The sequence below is a fragment of the Cherax quadricarinatus genome, chromosome 35 (genome assembly GCF_038502225.1).
Source record: "Cherax quadricarinatus isolate ZL_2023a chromosome 35, ASM3850222v1, whole genome shotgun sequence".
Classification (NCBI taxonomy): Eukaryota; Metazoa; Arthropoda; class Malacostraca; order Decapoda; family Parastacidae; genus Cherax; species Cherax quadricarinatus.
Window position 1 is genome coordinate 2503019 of NC_091326.1, and position 20567 is coordinate 2523585.

Here is a 20567-nt window from a genome sequence, read left to right on the forward strand (position 1 = left end):
CTACACACCCTAACCTGAGCCTCACTATCCTCATAAAAACTCTTTACAGCATTTAATAACTTACCACCTATTCCATATACTTGCAACATCTGCCACATTGCTCCTCTATCCACTCTATCATATGCCTTTTCTAAATCCATAAATGCAATAAAAACTTCCCTACCTTTATCTAAATACTGTTCACATATATGCTTCAATGTAAACACTTGATCTACACATCCCCTACCCACTCTGAAACCTCCTTGCTCATCCGCAATCCTACATTCTGTCTTACCTCTAATTCTTTCAATTATAACGCTACCGTACACTTTTCCTGGTATACTCAGTAAGCTTATTCCTCTATAATTTTTACAGTCTCTTTTGTCCCCTTTCCCTTTATATAAAGGGACTATACATGCTCTCCGCCAATCCCTAGGTACCTTCCCCTCTTTCATACATTTATTAAACAAAAGTACCAACCACTCCAACACTATTTCCCCCCCTGCTTTTAACATTTCTGTCATGATCCCATCAGTTCCAACTGCTTTACCCCCTTTCATTTTACGTAATGCCTCACGTACCTCCCCCACACTTACATTCTGCTCTTCTTCACTCCTAAAAGATGGTATACCTCCCTGACCAGTGCATGAAATTACTGCCTCTGTTTCTTCCTTAACATTTAAAAGTTCCTCAAAATATTCTCGCCATCTACCTAATACCTCCATCTCCCCATCTACTAACTCCCCTACTCTGTTTTTAACTGACAAATCCATACTTTCCCTAGGCTTTCTTAACTTGTTTAACTCACTCCAAAATTTTTTTCTTATTTTCATTAAAATTTCTTGACAGTTTATCCACCAATACATAATCTAACAAACTACTTTCATTACGTGCTACATCATACCTTGTATATTTATTTATCCACTTTTTCATAAAATATGTATTACTTATTACCAAATCTCTTTCTACACATAGCTCAATTAAAGGCTCCCCATTTACATTTACCCCTGGCACCCCAAATTTACCTACTACTCCCTCCATAACATTTTTACCCACTTTAGCATTGAAATCCCCAACCACCATTACTCTCACACTTAATTCAAAACTCCCCACGCATTCACTCAACATTTCCCAAAATCTCTCTCTATCCTCTACACTTCTCTCTTCTCCAGGTGCATACACGCTTACTATAACCCACTTTTCACATCCAATCTTTATTTTACTCCACATAATGCTTGAATTAATGCATTTGTAGTCCCTCTTTTCCTGCCATAGCTTATCCTTCAACATTATTGCTACTCCTTCTTTAGCTCTGACTCTATTTGAAACCCCTGACCTAATCCCATTTATTCCTCCCCAATGAAACTCTCCCACCCCCTTCAGCTTTGTTTCACTTAAAGCCAGGACATCCAGTTTCTTCTCATTCATAACATCCACAATCATCTCTTTCTTATCATTTGCACAACATCCACGCACATTCAGACTTCCCACTTTGACAATTTTCTTCTTATTATTCTTTTTAGTAATCTTTACAGGAAAAGGGGTTACTAGCCCATTGTTCCCGGCATTTTAGTTGACTTTTACAACACGCATGGCTTACGGAGGAAAGATTCTTATTCCACTTCCCCATGGATATAAAAGGAAAAGTAATAAGACCAAGAACTATTAAGATAAAATCAAAGAAAACTCAGATGAGTGTGTATAAATAAACATGTACATGTATGTGTAGTGTGACCTAAGTGTAAGTAGAAGTAGCAAGACATACCTGTAATCTTGAATATTTATGAGACAGACAAAAGACACCAGCAATCCTACCATCATGTAAAAAAATTACAGGCTTTCATTTTACACTCACTTGGCAAAGGTTAGTGGATGAGTTTGGGAATGTGTGTAAAGGTAGGAAGTTGAAAGTGAACATAGAAAAGAGTAAGGTGATGAGGGTGTCAAATGATTTAGATAAAGAAAAATTGGATATCAAATTGGGGAGGAGGAGTATGGAAGAAGTGAATGTTTTCAGATACTTGGGAGTTGACGTGTCGGCGGATGGATTTATGAAGGATGAGGTTAATCATAGAATTGATGAGGGAAAAAAGGTGAGTGGTGCGTTGAGGTATATGTGGAGTCAAAAAACGTTATCTATGGAGGCAAAGAAGGGAATGTATGAAAGTATAGTAGTACCAACACTCTTATATGGATGTGAAGCTTGGGTGGTAAATGCAGCAGCGAGGAGACGGTTGGAGGCAGTGGAGATGTCCTGTTTAAGGGCAATGTGTGGTGTAAATATTATGCAGAAAATTCGGAGTGTGGAAATTAGGAGAAGGTGTGGAGTTAATAAAAGTATTAGTCAGAGGGCAGAAGAGGGGTTGTTGAGGTGGTTTGGTCATTTAGAGAGAATGGATCAAAGTAGAATGACATGGAAAGCATATAAATCTATAGGGGAAGGAAGGCGGGGTAGGGGTCGTCCTCGAAAGGGTTGGAGAGAGGGGGTAAAGGAGGTTTTGTGGGCGAGGGGCTTGGACTTCCAGCAAGCGTGCATGAGCGTGTTAGATAGGAGTGAATGGAGACGAATGGTACTTGGGACCTGACGATCTGTTGGAGTGTGAGCAGGGTAATATTTAGTGAAGGGATTCAGGGAAACCGGTTATTTTCATATAGTCGGACTTGAGTCCTGGAAATGGGAAGTACAATGCCTGCACTTTAAAGGAGGGGTTTGGGATATTGGCAGTTTGGAGGGATATGTTGTGTATCTTTATATGTGTATGCTTCTAGACTGTTGTATTCTGAGCACCTCTGCAAAAGCAGTGATAATGTGTGCATGTGGTGAAAGTGTTGAATGATGATGAAAGTATTTTCTTTTTGGGGATTTTCTTTCTTTTTTTGGGTCACCCTGCCTCGGTGGGAGACGGCTTTTTTTTTGGGTCACCCTGCCTCGGTGGGAGACGGCCGACTTGTTAAAAAAAAAAAATATATGTATATATATATATATATATATATATTTTTTTTTTTTTTTTCAACAAGTCGGCCGTCTCCCACCGAGGCAGGGTGACCCAAAAAAGAAAGAAAATCCCCAAAAAGAAAATACTTTCATCATCATTCAACACTTTCACCACACTCGCACATTATCACTGTTTTTGCAGAGGTGCTCAGAATACAACAGTCTAGAAGCATAAACATATAAAGATACACAACATATCCCTCCAAACTGCCAATATCCCAAACCCCTCCTTTAAAGTGCAGGCATTGTACTTCCCATTTCCAGGACTCAAGTCCGACTATATGAAAATAACCGGTTTCCCTGAATCCCTTCACTAAATATTACCCTGCTCACACTCCAACAGATCGTCAGGTCCCAAGTACCATTCGTCTCCATTCACTCCTATCTAACACGCTCACGCACGCTTGCTGGAAGTCCAAGCCCCTTACCCACAAAACCTCCTTTACCCCCTCTCTCCAACCCTTTCGAGGACGACCCCTACCCCGCCTTCCTTCCCCTATAGATTTATATGCTTTCCATGTCATTCTACTGTGATCCATTCTCTCTAAATGACCAAACCACCTCAACAACCCCTCTTCTGCCCTCTGACTAATACTTTTATTAACTCCACACCTTCTCCTAATTTCCACACTCCGAATTTTCTGCATAATATTTACACCACACATTGCCCTTAAACAGGACATCTCCGCTGCCTCCAACCGTCTCCTCGCTGCTGCATTTACCACCCAAGCTTCACACCCATATAAGAGTGTTGGTACTACTATACTTTCATACATTCCCTTCTTTGCCTCCATAGATAACGTTTTTTGACTCCACATATACCTCAACGCACCACTCACCTTTTTTCCCTCATCAATTCTATGATTAACCTCATCCTTCATAAATCCATCCACCGACACGTCAACTCCCAAGTATCTGAAAACATTCACTTCTTCCATACTCCTCCTCCCCAATTTGATAAACAATTTTTCTTTATCTAAATCATTTGACACCCTCATCACCTTACTCTTTTCTATGTTCACTTTCAACTTTCTACCTTTACACACATTCCCAAACTCATCCACTAACCTTTGCAATTTTTCTTTAGAATCTCCCATAAGCACAGTATCATCAGCAAAAAGTAACTGTGTCAATTCCCATTTTGAATTTGATTCCCCATAATTTAATCCCACCCCTCTCCCAAACACCCTAGCATTTACTTCCTTTACAACCCCATCTATAAATATATTAAACAACCATGGTGACATTACACATCCCTGTCTAAGACCTACTTTTACCGGGAAGTAGTCTCCCTCTCTTCTACACACCCTAACCTGAGCCTCACTATCCTCATAAAAACTCTTTACAGCATTTAATAACTTACCACCTATTCCATATACTTGCAACATCTGCCACATTGCTCCTCTATCCACTCTATCATATGCCTTTTCTAAATCCATAAATGCAATAAAAACTTCCCTATCTTTATCTAAATACTGTTCACATATATGCTTCAATGTAAACACCTGATCTACACATCCCCTACCCACTCTAAAACCTCCTTGCTCATCCGCAATCCTACATTCTGTCTTACCTCTAATTCTTTCAATTATAACCCTACCGTACACTTTTCCTGGTATACTCAGTAAGCTTATTCCTCTATAATTTTTACAGTCTCTTTTGTCCCCTTTCCCTTTATATAAAGGGACTATACATGCTCTCTGCCAATCCCTAGGTACCTTCCCCTCTTTCATACATTTATTAAACAAAAGTACCAACCACTCCAACACTATATCCCCCCCTGCTTTTAACATTTCTGTCATGATCCCATCAGTTCCAGCTGCTTTACCCCCTTTCATTTTACGTAATGCCTCACGTACCTCCCCCACACTTACATTCTGCTCTTCTTCACTCCTAAAAGATGGTATACCTCCCTGACCAGTGCATGAAATTACTGCCTCTGTTTCTTCCTTAACATTTAAAAGTTCCTCAAAATATTCTCGCCATCTACCCAATACCTCCATCTCCCCATCTACTAACTCCCCTACTCTGTTTTTAACTGACAAATCCATATTTTCCCTAGGCTTTCTTAACTTGTTTAACTCACTCCAAAATTTTTTCTTATTTTCATTAAAATTTCTTGACAGTGCCTCTCCCACTCTATCATCTGCTCTCCTTTTGCACTCTCTCACCACTCTCTTTACCTTTCTTTTACTCTCCATATACTCTGCTCTTCTTATAACACTTCTGCTTTGTAAAAACCTCTCATAAGCTACCTTTTTCTCTTTTATCACACCCTTTACTTCATCATTCCACCAATCACTCCTCTTTCCTCCTGCCCCCACCCTCCTATAACCACAAACTTCTGCCCCACATTCTAATACTGCATTTTTAAAACTATTCCAACCCTCTTCAACCCCCCCACTACTCATCTTTGCACTAGCCCACCTTTCTGCCAATAGTCGCTTATATCTCACCCGAACTTCCTCCTCCCTTAGTTTATACACTTTCACTTCCCTCTTACTTGTTGTTGCCACCTTCCTCTTTTCCCATCTACCTCTTACTCTAACTGTAGCTACAACTAAATAATGATCCGATATATCAGTTGCCCCTCTATAAACATGTACATCCTGGAGCCTACCCATCAACCTTTTATCCACCAATACATAATCTAATAAACTACTTTCATTACGTGCTACATCATACCTTGTATATTTATTTATCCTCTTTTTCATAAAATATGTATTACTTATTACCAAATTTCTTTCTACACATAGCTCAATTAAAGGCTCCCCATTTACATTTACCCCTGGCACCCCAAATTTACCTACTACTCCCTCCATAACATTTTTACCCACTTTAGCATTAAAATCCCCAACCACCATTACTCTCACACTTGATTCAAAACTCCCCACGCATTCACTCAACATTTCCCAAAATCTCTCTCTCTCCTCTACACTTCTCTCTTCTCCAGGTGCATACACGCTTATTATAACCCACTTTTCACATCCAATCTTTATTTTACTCCACATAATCCTTGAATTAATACATTTATAGTCCCTCTTTTCCTGCCATAGCTTATCCTTCAACATTATTGCTACTCCTTCTTTAGCTCTAACTCTATTTGAAACCCCTGACCTAATCCCATTTATTCCTCTCCACTGAAACTCTCCCACCCCCTTCAGCTTTGTTTCACTTAAAGCCAGGACATCCAGCTTCTTCTCATTCATAACATCCACAATCATCTCTTTCTTATCATCTGCACAACATCCACGCACATTCAGACTTCCCACTTTGACAATTTTCTTCTTCTTATTCTTTTTAGTAATCTTTACAGGAAAAGGGGTTACTAGCCCATTGTTCCCGGCATTTTAGTTGACTTTTACAACACGCATGGCTTACGGAGGAAAGATTCTTATTCCACTTCCCCATGGATATAAAAGGAAAATTAATAAGACCAAGAACTATTAAGATAAAATCAAAGAAAACTCAGATGAGTGTGTATAAATAAATGTGTACATGTATGTGTAGTGTGACCTAAGTGTAAGTAGAAGTAGCAAGACATGCCTGTAATCTTGCATATTTATATATATATATAATTTTTTTTTTTTTTTTTTTTCTCAACAAGTCGGCCGTCTCCCACCGAGGCAGGGTGACCCAAAAAAGAAAGAAAATCCCCAAAAAGAAAATACTTTCATCATCATTCAACACTTTCACCACACTCGCACATTATCACTGTTTTTGCAGAGGTGCTCAGAATACAACAGTTTAGAAGCATACACATATAAAGATACACAACATATCCCTCCAAACTGCCAATATCCCAAACCCCTCCTTTAAAGTGCAGGCATTGTACTTCCCATTTCCAGGACTCAAGTCCGACTATATGAAAATAACCGGTTTTCCTGAATCCCTTCACTAAATATTACCCTGCTCACACTCCAACAGATCGTCAGGTCCCAAGTATCATTCGCCTCCATTCACTCCTATCTAATACGCTCATGCACACTTGCTGGAAGTCCAAGCCCCTAGCCCACAAAACCTCCATTACCCCCTCTTTTGGATATATATATATATATATATATATATATATATATATATATATATACATATTTTTTTTTTTTTTTTTTCAACAAGTCGGCTGTCTCCCACCGAGGCAGGGTGACCCAAAAAAAGAAAGAAAATCCCCAAAAAGAAAATACTTTCATCATCATTCAACACTTTCACCACACTCGCACATTATCACTGTTTTTGCAGAGGTGCTCAGAATACAACAGTCTAGAAGCATACACATATAAAGATACACAACATATCCCTCCAAACTGCCAATATCCCAAACCCCTCCTTTAAAGTGCAGGCATTGTACTTCCCATTTCCAGGACTCAAGTCCGACTATATGAAAATAACCGGTTTCCCTGAATCCCTTCACTAAATATTACCCTGCTCACACTCCAACAGATCGTCAGGTCCCAAGTACCATTCGTCTCCATTCACTCCTATCTAACACGCTCACGCACGCTTGCTGGAAGTCCAAGCCCCTTGCCCAGAAAACCTCCTTTACCCCCTCTCTCCAACCTTTTCGAGGACGACCCCTACCCCGCCTTCCTTCCCCTATAGATTTATATGCTTTCCATGTCATTCTACTTTGATCCATTCTCTCTAAATGACCAAACCACCTCAACAACCCCTCTTCTGCCCTCTGACTAATACTTTTATTAACTCCACACCTTCTCCTAATTTCCACACTCCGAATTTTCTGCATAATATTTACACCACACATTACCCTTAAACAGGACATCTCCACTGCCTCCAACCGTCTCCTCGCTGCTGCATTTACCACCCAAGCTTCACACCCATATAAGAGTGTTGGTACTACTATACTTTCATACATTCCCTTCTTTGCCTCCATAGATAACGTTTTTTGACTCCACATATACATATACATATACATATACTTGTTGAAAAAAAAAAAAATATATATATGTATATATATATATATATATACAATGCTCTCCAATGCTTCAGGAAAGAACAAAGCTCGTCTCCTGGCAGTGAAGGCACCACACTCAGGAGATTTCCTGTTAGCTGTTCCCAATTCCTCCCTGGGCACCCGTCTCGACCCACAGGCCATTCGGATTGGTGTTGCTCTTCGCCTAGCCGCCCCCATCCTCACCGAACATAGGTGTATTTGCGGCAGGGCGACAGCTGATCAATTCGGACTCCATGGTCTCGTGTGTCACACAGCAGAAGGGAAGTATGCCAGACATGAGGAGATCAATGACATAATAAAGAGAAGCCTCGCCACAGCCCGTTGCCCAGCTCAACGGGAACCCCAAGTACAGAGGTCTGATGGAAGTCAAAAGCGTCCTGATGGAGCCACTATGCTACCCTGGAAGGATGGAAAGCAGATTGCCTGGGACTACACCTGTGCTGCCACATTGGCAGACACCTACTTGGGGGTGGAGCTGCCAGCCACAGGGAGACCCAGAAGATCCGAAAATATGAAGACCTTCCCCCTTGCTATAACTTCATTCCAATAGGGTCGGAGACCCTTGGAGCATGGGGCAAGTGTGCTCTAAAGTTCCTCAAAGAGCTGGGTGAAAAGCTCATCATAGAAACCAAGGACCACAGGGCGACCAGCTTCCTCTTTCAGAGACTCAGTGTTGCGATCCAGAGAGGAAATGCCTGCAGCATTCTGGGCACGCGGCCCACCGCAGGGGAGCTGGACGAAGTATTCGAGATGTAGCTCTGAGTTACCTATGTTGTTTTACTTTGTATCATATTTTTGTGAATGTTTCGTCAATGTATTTTGTCTTTAAATAAAATATATATACATAATATAGGGGGTGGTAGGAGAAAATTCTCAAACAGCTTCAGGGAGAATCTTGAGTTTTCCCTGAAGCAAGTTTATTCTTTTCTCTGAGGATGAGGGTCCCCATGACAGTTCTAGAGGTATATATATATATATTTTTTTTTTTTTTTTTTTTTTTTTTCAACAAGTCGGCCGTCTCCCACCGAGGCAGGGTGACCCAAAAAAGAAAGAAAATCCCCAAAAAGAAAATACTTTCATCATCATTCAACACTTTCACCACACTCGCACATTATCACTGATTGTGCAGAGGTGCTCAGAATACAACAGTCTAGAAGCATACACATATAAAGATACACAACATATCCCTCCAAACTGCCAATATCCCAATATATTTTTTTTTTTTTTTTTTTTTTTTTTTTCAACAGGTTGGCCATCTCCCACTGAGGCAGGGTGACCTAAAAATTAAGAAAATCCCCAAAAAGAAAATGTTTTCACCATCATTCAACACTTTTACCTCACTCATACATAATCACTGTTTTTGCAGAGGCACCCAGATACAACAGCTTAGAAGCATATATAATGATGTGTGTATGTGTGTGTGTGTGTGTGTGTGTACTCACCTAATTGTGGTTGCAGGGGTCGAGACTCAGCTCCTGGCCCCGCCTCTTCACTGATCGCTACTGGATCCTCTCTCTCTCTGCTTCCTGAGCTTTGTCATACCTCTTCTTAAAACTATGTATGGTTCCTGCCTCCACTACTTCACTTGCTAGGCTATTCCACTTGCTGACAACTCTATGACTGAAGAAATACTTCCTAACGTCCCTGTGACTCGTCTGAGTCTTCAGCTTCCAGTTGTGACCCCTTGTCCCTGTGTCCCCTCTCTGGAACATCCTATCTCTGTCCACCTTGTCTATTCCCCGCAGTATCTTGTATGTCGTTATCATGTCTCCCCTGACCCTTCTGTCCTCCAGTGTCGTCAGTCCGATTTCCCTTAACCTTTCCTCGTACAACATTCCCTTGAGCTCTGGGACTAGCCTTGTTGGAAACCTTTGTACTTTCTCTAACTTCTTGACGTGCTTGACCAGGTGTGGGTTCCAGACTGGTGCTGCATACTCCAGTATGGGCCTAACATACACAGTGTACAGTGTCTTGAACGATTCCTTATTAAGGCATCGGAACGCTATTCTCAGGTTTGCCAGGCACCCGTATGCTGCAGCAGTTATTTGGTTGATGTGTGCCTCCGGTGATGTGCTCGGTGTTATGGTCACCCCAAGGTCTTTCTCCCTGAGTGAGGTCTGTAGTCTTTGTCCACCTAGCCTATACTCTGTCTGCAGTCTTCTTTGCCCCTCCCCAATCTTCATGACTTTGCATTTGGCTGGATTGAATTCGAGAAGCCAGTTACTGGACCACATGTCCAGCCTCTCCAGGTCTCTTTGCAGTCCTGCCTCATCCTCGTCCGATTTAATTCTTCTCATCAACTTCACGTCATCTGCGAACAGGGACACTTCAGAGTCTATTCCTTCCATCATGTCGTTCACATATATCAAAAATAGCACTGGTCCTAGAACTGACCCCTGTGGGACCCCGCTCGTAACAGGCGCCCACTGTGATACCTCTTCACGTACCATGACTCGTTGCTGCCTCCCTGTCAGGTATTCCCTTATCCATTGCAGTGCCCTTCCTTTTACGTGTGCCTGATCCTCCAGCTTCTGCACTAATCTCTTGTGGGGAACTGTGTCAAAGGCCTTCCTGCAGTCTAGGAAAACGCAATCTACCCAACCCTCTCTCTCGTGTCTTACTTCTGTTACCTTGTCATAAAACTCCAGGAGGTTTGTGATACAAGATTTGCCTTCCATGAACCCATGCTGGTTTTCATTTATAATCTTGTTCCTTTCCAGGTGTTCAACCACTCTCCTCCTGATAATCTTCTCCATGACTTTGCACACAATACATGTCAGAGACACAGGTCTGTAGTTTAGTGCCTCGTTTCTGTTTCCTTTCTTAAATATGGGGACTACATTAGCTGTCTTCCATTTCTCAGGTAGTTGCCCAGTTTCAAGGGATGTGTTGAAGATTGTGGTTAGAGGCACACACAGCATCTCTGCTCCTTCTCTAAGGACCCATGGGGAGATGTTGTCTGGTCCCATCACCTTTGAGGTGTCAAGGTCACTTAAGAGCTTCTTCACCTCCTCCTCAGTTGTTCGTATGTCATCCAACACTTGTTGGTATATTCCCTCTTGATGTTCCCTTCTGTGCTGTCTTCCCACAGCCCTTCCTGTCTCTACTGTAAAAACTTCCTTAAATCTCCTGTTCAGCTCCTCACATACCTCCTGATCATTTCTTGTGAGTTCTCCACCTTCTGTCCTTAATCTGATCACCTGGTCTTTGACTGTTGTCTTCCTCCTGATGTGGCTATACAACAGTTTCGGGTCAGTCTTGATTCTCGATGCTATGTCATTTTCATACTGTCGCTGGGCCTCCCTCCTTACCTGTGCGTACTCATTCCTGGCTCTGCGACTGATCTCCCTATTTTCGTGTGTTCTCTGCCTTCTGTACTTTTTCCATTCTCTATTGCACTTTGTTTTTGCCTCCTTACACCGTCGGGTAAACCAGGGGCTTGTTCTGGTCTTCCCGTTGTTACTGTTGCCCTTGGGAATGAACCTTTCCACTGCCTCCTTGCATTTTGTTGCTACATATTCCATCATTTCATTTACTGGCTTTCCTGCCAGTTCTCTGTCCCACTGGACCTCCCGCAGGAAGTTCTTCAACCCTATGTAGTCCCCTCTTTTATAGTCAGGCTTTTCCCATTCTACTCCTGTTATTCTCTCCACTTGCAGCTCTACTATGTATTCAAAGCACAGAACCACGTGGTCGCTAGCTCCTAGGGGACTCTCATACTTGATGTCCTCAATGTCTGAGCTGCCCAGGGTGAACACAAGGTCCAATCTTGCTGGTTCATCCTCCCCTCTCACTCTGGTAGTGTCCTTAACATGGTGCATGAGGTTTTCCAGCACCACGTCCAACATCCTGGCTCTCCATGTTTCGGGACCCCCATGTGGCTCCAGGTTTTCCCAGTCAATCTCCCTGTGGTTGAAATCCCCCATAACCAGCAACTTTGCTCTGCTGGAGTGAGCTCTTCTTGCCACCTCAGCAAGTGTGTCCACCATTGCTCTGTTGCTCTCTTCATATTCCTCTCTTGGCCTCCTGCAGTTCTGTGGTGGATTATACATCACTGCAATGACCACTTTGTGTTCCCCAGACTGAAGTGTACCTGCTATGTAGTCTCTTTCTCCCGTCTCATCTATTCCTTCCATTTTCTCGAATTTCCATCTGTTTTTTACGAGCAGAGCAACCCCACCTCCCCCCCTGCCCCTTCTATCTTTCCTCATGATCTGGTATCCTGGTGGGAAGATTGCATCTGTTATTGTCTCCATGAGTTTTGTGTGTGTGTGTGTGTGTGTGTGTGTGTGTGTGTGTGTGTGTGTGTGTGTGTGTGTGTGTGTGTGTGTGTGTGTGTGTGTACCTGTGTGTGCATGTGTACGTGCACGTGTGCATACGTGTGCGCGTGCGTGAGCGCACACAGTGTTTATTCATATGAAGATTCAAAGGTACTCAGTTTTGCATACATGCTGATTATCAGATGTGTAATATACCAGCTATTTATTTATTTAGTTTTTTTTATGATTATGAGGTCTTTTTCAGGTAGAGAATTAATTCATCATGCAGTTGTTGAATGGCTTCAAGGATCATTTGGCTGTTATATCACAAAATATGGGATACAGCAGAATGCTCTGATGTGGATAGCTGGAGTGTGGAGTGGTCGTTCTTGTCCAGTACCCTCTCATCAAAAAGATAAAGGTATTAATTGAAGAATAAAAGTAACAATACCATGACTGAAACAATTTACAACTAATTCATAAATTGGAGATGAACCTTAAGATGACATTTTGGTCTGTCCTGGATCGTTATTAAGTGGTGACTTAATCTTTTCAGGGTTGGTCCCGTTGTACTACTGCTTTGAAGCCAGGGTCAGTCCTGTTGTACTAAGCCATGAGCTCAGCTCATTCACATAAGCTGTGAGTGGTAAATTTGGGCTTAGATATGGGAGAATGGGTCTGTGTGGCAAGTGTGCCGTATAAAAAAAATCCTGCAGCACGCAGTGCATAATGAGAAAAAAAAACTATTTTTGGTTTAAAACAGCGACTTTGCGGTGTATTTTCATGTGGTTTTTATGGTTGTATTCTCAGTGGGAGTTGTCACAGTTGCTCTTTCCTAATGACACTGCCTTTGGAAGATTCTGAAGAGAGGCTGCAGAGGTTGGTGGATGTGTTTGGTAGGGTATGTAAAAGAATAAAATTAAAAGTGAATATAGGAAAGAGTAAGGTGATGAGGATAACAAAAAAATTAGGTGACGAAAGATTGGATATCAGATTGGAGGGAGAAAGTATAGAGGAGGTGAATGTATTCAGATACTATTTAGGAGTGGACATGTCAGCAGATGGGTCTATGAAAGATGAGGTGAATCATTGAATTGATGAGGGGGAAAAGGGTGAGTGGCGCACTTAAGAGTCTGTGGAAACAAAGAACTTTGTCCATGGAACCAAAGAGGGGAATGTATGAGAGTGTAGTTATAACAGCACTCATATATGGGTGTGAAACATGGGTGGTGAATGTTGCAAGAAGGAGAAGGCTGGAGGTAGTGGAGATGTCATGTGTGAGGGCAATGTGTGGTGTGAATATAATGCAGAGAATTCGTAGTTTGGAAATTAGGAGAAGGTGTGGGATTGCCCAAACTATTACCCAGAGGGCAATAGTTTGTATGGTCTCTTAACGTGCTAGTGACACCCCTGCTTTTCATTGGGGGGATGTTGCATCGTCTGCCAAGTCTTTTGCTTTCGTAGTGAGTGATTTTCGTGTGCAAGTTCGGTACTAGTCCCTCTAGGATTTTCCAGGTGTATATAATCATGTATCTCTCCCGCCTGCGTTCCAGGGAATACAGGTTCAGGAACCTCAAGCGCTCCCAGTAATTGAGGTGTTTTATCTCCGTTATGCGCGCCGTGAAGGTTCTCTGTACATTTTCTAGGTCAGCAATTTCACCTGCCTTGAAAGGTGCTGTTAGTGTGCAGCAATATTCCAGCCTAGATAGAACAAGTGACCTGAAGAGTGTCATCATGGGCTTGGCCTCCCTAGTTTTGAAGGTTCTCATTATCCATCCTGTCATTTTTCTAGCAGATGTGATTGATACAATGTTATGGTCCTTGAAGGTGAGATCCTCCGACATGATCACTCCCAGGTCTTTTATGTTGGTGTTTCGCTCTATTTTGTGGCCAGAATTTGTTTTGTACTCTGATGAAGATTTAATTTCCTCGTGTTTACCATATCTGAGTAATTGAAATTTCTCATCGTTGAACTTCATATTGTTTTCTGCAGCCCACTGAAAGATTCGGTTGATGTCCGCCTGGAGCCTTGCAGTGTCTGCAATGGAAGACACTGTCATGCAGATTTGGGTGTCATCTGCAAAGGAAGACACGGTGCTGTGGCTGACATCCTTGTCTATGTCGGATATGAGGATGAGGAACAAGATGGGAGCGAGTACTGTGCCTTGTGGAACAGAGCTTTTCACCGTAGCTGCCTCGGACTTTACTCTGTTGACGACTACTCTCTGTGTTCTGTTAGTGAGGAAATTATAGATCCATCGACCGACTTTTCCTGTTATCCCTTTAACACGCATTTTGTGCGCTATTACGCCATGGTCACACTTGTCGAAGGCTTTTGCAAAGTCTATATATATTGCATCAGCATTCTTTTTATCTTCTAGTGCATTTAGGACCTTGTCGTAGTGATCCAATAGTTGAGACAGACAGGAGCGACCTGTTCTAAACCCATGTTGCCCTGGGTTGTGTAACTGATGGGTTTCTAGATGGGTGGTGATCTTGCTTCTTAGGACCCTTTCAAAGATTTTTATGATATGGGATGTTAGTGCTATCGGTCTGTAGTTCTTTGCTGTTGCTTTACTGCCCCCTTTGTGGAGTGGGGCTATGTCTGTTGTTTTTAGTAACTGTGGGACGACCCCCGTGTCCATGCTCCCTCTCCATAGGATGGAAAAGGCTCGTGATAGGGGCTTCTTGCAGTTCTTGATGAACACGGAGTTCCATGAGTCTGGCCCTGGGGCAGAGTGCATGGGCATGTCATTTATCGCCTGTTCGAAGTCATTTGGCGTCAGGATAACATCGGATAGGCTTGTGTTAATCAAATTTTGTGGCTCTCTCATAAAAAATTTGTTTTGATCTTCGACTCTCAGTCTGGTTAGCAGCTTGCTAACAACTGAGTCATATTGGGACTTGAGTAGCTCACTCATTTCCTTGCTGTCATCTGTGTAGGACCCATCTTGTTTAAGTAGGGGCCCAATACTGGATGTTGTTCTCGACTTTGATTTGGCATAGGCGAAGAAATACTTTGGGTTTCTTTCGATTTCATTTATGGCTTTTAGTTCTTCCCGCGATTCCTGACTCCTATAAGATTCCTTTAGCTTAAGTTCGATGTTTGCTATTTCTCTGACCAGTGTCTCCCTACGCATTTCAGATATATTGACCTCTTTTAGCCGCTCTGTTATTCTTTTCCGTCGCCTGTAAGGGGAGTGCCTGTCTCTTTCTATTTTGCATCTACTCCTCCTTTTTCTTAGAGGAATAAGCCTTGTGCATACATCGAGTGCCACCAAGTTAATCTGTTCTAGGCATAATGCACAGAATAGTATTTAACATTGTAGTTATTTTGGCAGTACATGATATCCATATACATATACATATTTTTTTTTTTTTTTTTTTTTTTTTAAACAAGTCGGCCGTCTCCCACCGAGGCAGGGTGACCCAAAAAAGAAAGAAAATCCCCAAAAAGAAAATACTTTCATCATCATTCAACACTTTCACCACACTCGCACATTATCACTGTTTTTGCAGAGGTGCTCAGAATACAACAGTCTAGAAGCATAAACATATAAAGATACACAACATATCCCTCCAAACTGCCAATATCCCAAACCCCTCCTTTAAAGTGCAGGCATTGTACTTCCCATTTCCAGGACTCAAGTCCGACTATATGAAAATAACCGGTTTCCCTGAATCCCTTCACTAAATATTACCCTGCTCACACTCCAACAGATCGTCAGGTCCCAAGTACCATTCGTCTCCATTCACTCCTATCTAACACGCTCACGCACGCTTGCTGGAAGTCCAAGCCCCTTACCCACAAAACCTCCTTTACCCCCTCTCTCCAACCCTTTCGAGGACGACCCCTACCCCGCCTTCCTTCCCCTATAGATTTATATGCTTTCCATGTCATTCTACTGTGATCCATTCTCTCTAAATGACCAAACCACCTCAACAACCCCTCTTCTGCCCTCTGACTAATACTTTTATTAACTCCACACCTTCTCCTAATTTCCACACTCCGAATTTTCTGCATAATATTTACACCACACATTGCCCTTAAACAGGACATCTCCGCTGCCTCCAACCGTCTCCTCGCTGCTGCATTTACCACCCAAGCTTCACACCCATATAAGAGTGTTGGTACTACTATACTTTCATACATTCCCTTCTTTGCCTCCATAGATAACGTTTTTTGACTCCACATATACCTCAACGCACCACTCACCTTTTTTCCCTCATCAATTCTATGATTAACCTCATCCTTCATAAATCCATCCGCCGACACGTCAACTCCCAAGTATCTGAAAACATTCACTTCTTCCATACTCCTCCTCCCCAATTTGATATCCAATTTTTCTTTATCTAAATCATTTGACACCCTCATCACCTTACTCTTTTCTATGTTCACTTTCAACTTTCTACCTTTACACACATTCCCAAACTCATCCACTAACCTTTGCAATTTTTCTTTAGAATCTCCCATAAGCACAGTATCATCAGCAAAAAGTAACTGTGTCAATTCCCATTTTGAATTTGATTCCCCATAATTTAATCCCACCCCTCTCCCAAACACCCTAGCATTTACTTCCTTTACAACCCCATCTATAAATATATTAAACAACCATGGTGACATTACACATCCCTGTCTAAGACCTACTTTTACCGGGAAGTAGTCTCCCTCTCTTCTACACACCCTAACCTGAGCCTCACTATCCTCATAAAAACTCTTTACAGCATTTAATAACTTACCACCTATTCCATATACTTGCAACATCTGCCACATTGCTCCTCTATCCACTCTATCATATGCCTTTTCTAAATCCATAAATGCAATAAAAACTTCCCTATCTTTATCTAAATACTGTTCACATATATGCTTCAATGTAAACACCTGATCTACACATCCCCTACCCACTCTAAAACCTCCTTGCTCATCCGCAATCCTACATTCTGTCTTACCTCTAATTCTTTCAATTATAACCCTACCGTACACTTTTCCTGGTATACTCAGTAAGCTTATTCCTCTATAATTTTTACAGTCTCTTTTGTCCCCTTTCCCTTTATATAAAGGGACTATACATGCTCTCTGCCAATCCCTAGGTACCTTCCCCTCTTTCATACATTTATTAAACAAAAGTACCAACCACTCCAACACTATATCCCCCCCTGCTTTTAACATTTCTGTCATGATCCCATCAGTTCCAGCTGCTTTACCCCCTTTCATTTTACGTAATGCCTCACGTACCTCCCCCACACTTACATTCTGCTCTTCTTCACTCCTAAAAGATGGTATACCTCCCTGACCAGTGCATGAAATTACTGCCTCTGTTTCTTCCTTAACATTTAAAAGTTCCTCAAAATATTCTCGCCATCTACCCAATACCTCCATCTCCCCATCTACTAACTCCCCTACTCTGTTTTTAACTGACAAATCCATATTTTCCCTAGGCTTTCTTAACTTGTTTAACTCACTCCAAAATTTTTTCTTATTTTCATTAAAATTTCTTGACAGTGCCTCTCCCACTCTATCATCTGCTCTCCTTTTGCACTCTCTCACCACTCTCTTTACCTTTCTTTTACTCTCCATATACTCTGCTCTTCTTATAACACTTCTGCTTTGTAAAAACCTCTCATAAGCTACCTTTTTCTCTTTTATCACACCCTTTACTTCATCATTCCACCAATCACTCCTCTTTCCTCCTGCCCCCACCCTCCTATAACCACAAACTTCTGCCCCACATTCTAATACTGCATTTTTAAAACTATTCCAACCCTCTTCAACCCCCCCACTACTCATCTTTGCACTAGCCCACCTTTCTGCCAATAGTCGCTTATATCTCACCCGAACTTCCTCCTCCCTTAGTTTATACACTTTCACTTCCCTCTTACTTGTTGTTGCCACCTTCCTCTTTTCCCATCTACCTCTTACTCTAACTGTAGCTACAACTAAATAATGATCCGATATATCAGTTGCCCCTCTATAAACATGTACATCCTGGAGCCTACCCATCAACCTTTTATCCACCAATACATAATCTAATAAACTACTTTCATTACGTGCTACATCATACCTTGTATATTTATTTATCCTCTTTTTCATAAAATATGTATTACTTATTACCAAATTTCTTTCTACACATAGCTCAATTAAAGGCTCCCCATTTACATTTACCCCTGGCACCCCAAATTTACCTACTACTCCCTCCATAACATTTTTACCCACTTTAGCATTAAAATCCCCAACCACCATTACTCTCACACTTGATTCAAAACTCCCCACGCATTCACTCAACATTTCCCAAAATCTCTCTCTCTCCTCTACACTTCTCTCTTCTCCAGGTGCATACACGCTTATTATAACCCACTTTTCACATCCAATCTTTATTTTACTCCACATAATCCTTGAATTAATACATTTATAGTCCCTCTTTTCCTGCCATAGCTTATCCTTCAACATTATTGCTACTCCTTCTTTAGCTCTAACTCTATTTGAAACCCCTGACCTAATCCCATTTATTCCTCTCCACTGAAACTCTCCCACCCCCTTCAGCTTTGTTTCACTTAAAGCCAGGACATCCAGCTTCTTCTCATTCATAACATCCACAATCATCTCTTTCTTATCATCTGCACAACATCCACGCACATTCAGACTTCCCACTTTGACAATTTTCTTCTTCTTATTCTTTTTAGTAATCTTTACAGGAAAAGGGGTTACTAGCCCATTGTTCCCGGCATTTTAGTTGACTTTTACAACACGCATGGCTTACGGAGGAAAGATTCTTATTCCACTTCCCCATGGATATAAAAGGAAAATTAATAAGACCAAGAACTATTAAGATAAAATCAAAGAAAACTCAGATGAGTGTGTATAAATAAATGTGTACATGTATGTGTAGTGTGACCTAAGTGTAAGTAGAAGTAGCAAGACATGCCTGTAATCTTGCATATTTATGAGACAGACAAAAGACATCAGCAATCCTACCATCATGTAAAACAATCACAGGCTTCGTTTTACACTCACTTGGCAGGACGGTAGTACCTCCCTGGGTGGTTGCTGTCTACCAACCTACTACATATAAATATACATATACATATACATGTATATATATGCATGATGAAAAATAGCCAAAACAAGTACATATATCAGAATTGATGGAAAATATGAAAAATTTAAAAATAATGTAAAGTCTGTTGTAATATACAGTAAAATAGAAAAATATTATTTTTATATTGGCCATATTCAACCTTGGTAGAGTGACCTAAAAAAGGAAGACCATTCTCCATCATTCATTAAATAGCTCTCTTCCTAGAAGCATCACAGTTTGAATAACCTTTGAACTGCAACAGTCCCACTCATATGTAATAGTACAGTATAAAATAATGCAGTACTGTACTGGACTGAAGAAGGCACAGCTACCTTCAGTTATTGTCAGCCATATAGAATGTTGCATATTTTGGCTTTGAGGAGAATATGTATATGTATATATGTGTATGGTGATGAGCTAAATACTATGTGTATATTTGCATTAATATATGTCATATTGTTTGCTGTAAATCATTCTCTTTGGGAGCTAAAAATATAAGATCATCTAAATTTGTTATTATTCGAAGGCTCTTAAGGGAGGTCCTTTGATGATGGTGATGGGCTTTTGTTCCAAGGAATTGGACATTCCATTCCACCATGTGTATGACCTACAAGTTTAGAGCTTTCCTCATGAATATAATAATAATAATAATTCAAGGCCTCAACAAATTTTGTTGAAAATAAGAAAAAGTTTTGGAGTGAGATTAACAAGTTAAGAAAGCCTAGAGAACAAATGGATTTGTCAGTTAAAAATAGGAGAGGAGAGTTATTAAATGGAGAGTTAGAGGTATTGGGAAGATGGAAGGAATATTTTGAGGAATTGTTAAATGTTGATGAAGATAGGGAAGCTGTGATTTCGTGTATAGGGCAAGGAGGAATAACATCTTGTAGGAGTGAGGAAGAGTCAGTTGTGAGTGTGGGGGAAGTTCGTGAGGCAGTAGGTAAAATGAAAGGGGGTAAGGCAGCCGGGATTGATGGGATAAAGATAGAAATGTTAAAAGCAGGTGGGGATATAGTTTTGGAGTGGTTGGTGCAATTATTTAATAAATGTATGGAAGAGGGTAAGGTACCTAGGGATTGGCAGAGAGCATGCATAGTTCCTTTGTATAAAGGCAAAGGGGATAAAAGAGAGTGCAAAAATTATAGGGGGATAAGTCTGTTGAGTGTACCTGGTAAAGTGTATGGTAGAGTTATAATTGAAAGAATTAAGAGTAAGACGGAGAATAGGATAGCAGATGAACAAGGAGGCTTTAGGAAAGGTAGGGGGTGTGTGGACCAGGTGTTTACAGT

The 20567-nt window shown here is 41.3% G+C and overlaps 1 protein-coding gene across 1 annotated transcript in view; it reads left to right on the forward strand.

The window, feature by feature from the left end:
* The window catches only part of LOC128695201 (uncharacterized), a 52233-nt gene that overhangs the window by 15416 nt on the left and 16250 nt on the right, over positions 1 to 20567 (forward strand). Inside the window, exon 7 of the mRNA XM_053785720.2 lies at positions 12468 to 12623. Within this exon, the coding sequence (XP_053641695.1) occupies positions 12468 to 12623 (156 nt within the window). The remainder of the gene's footprint in view (positions 1 to 12467; positions 12624 to 20567) is intronic.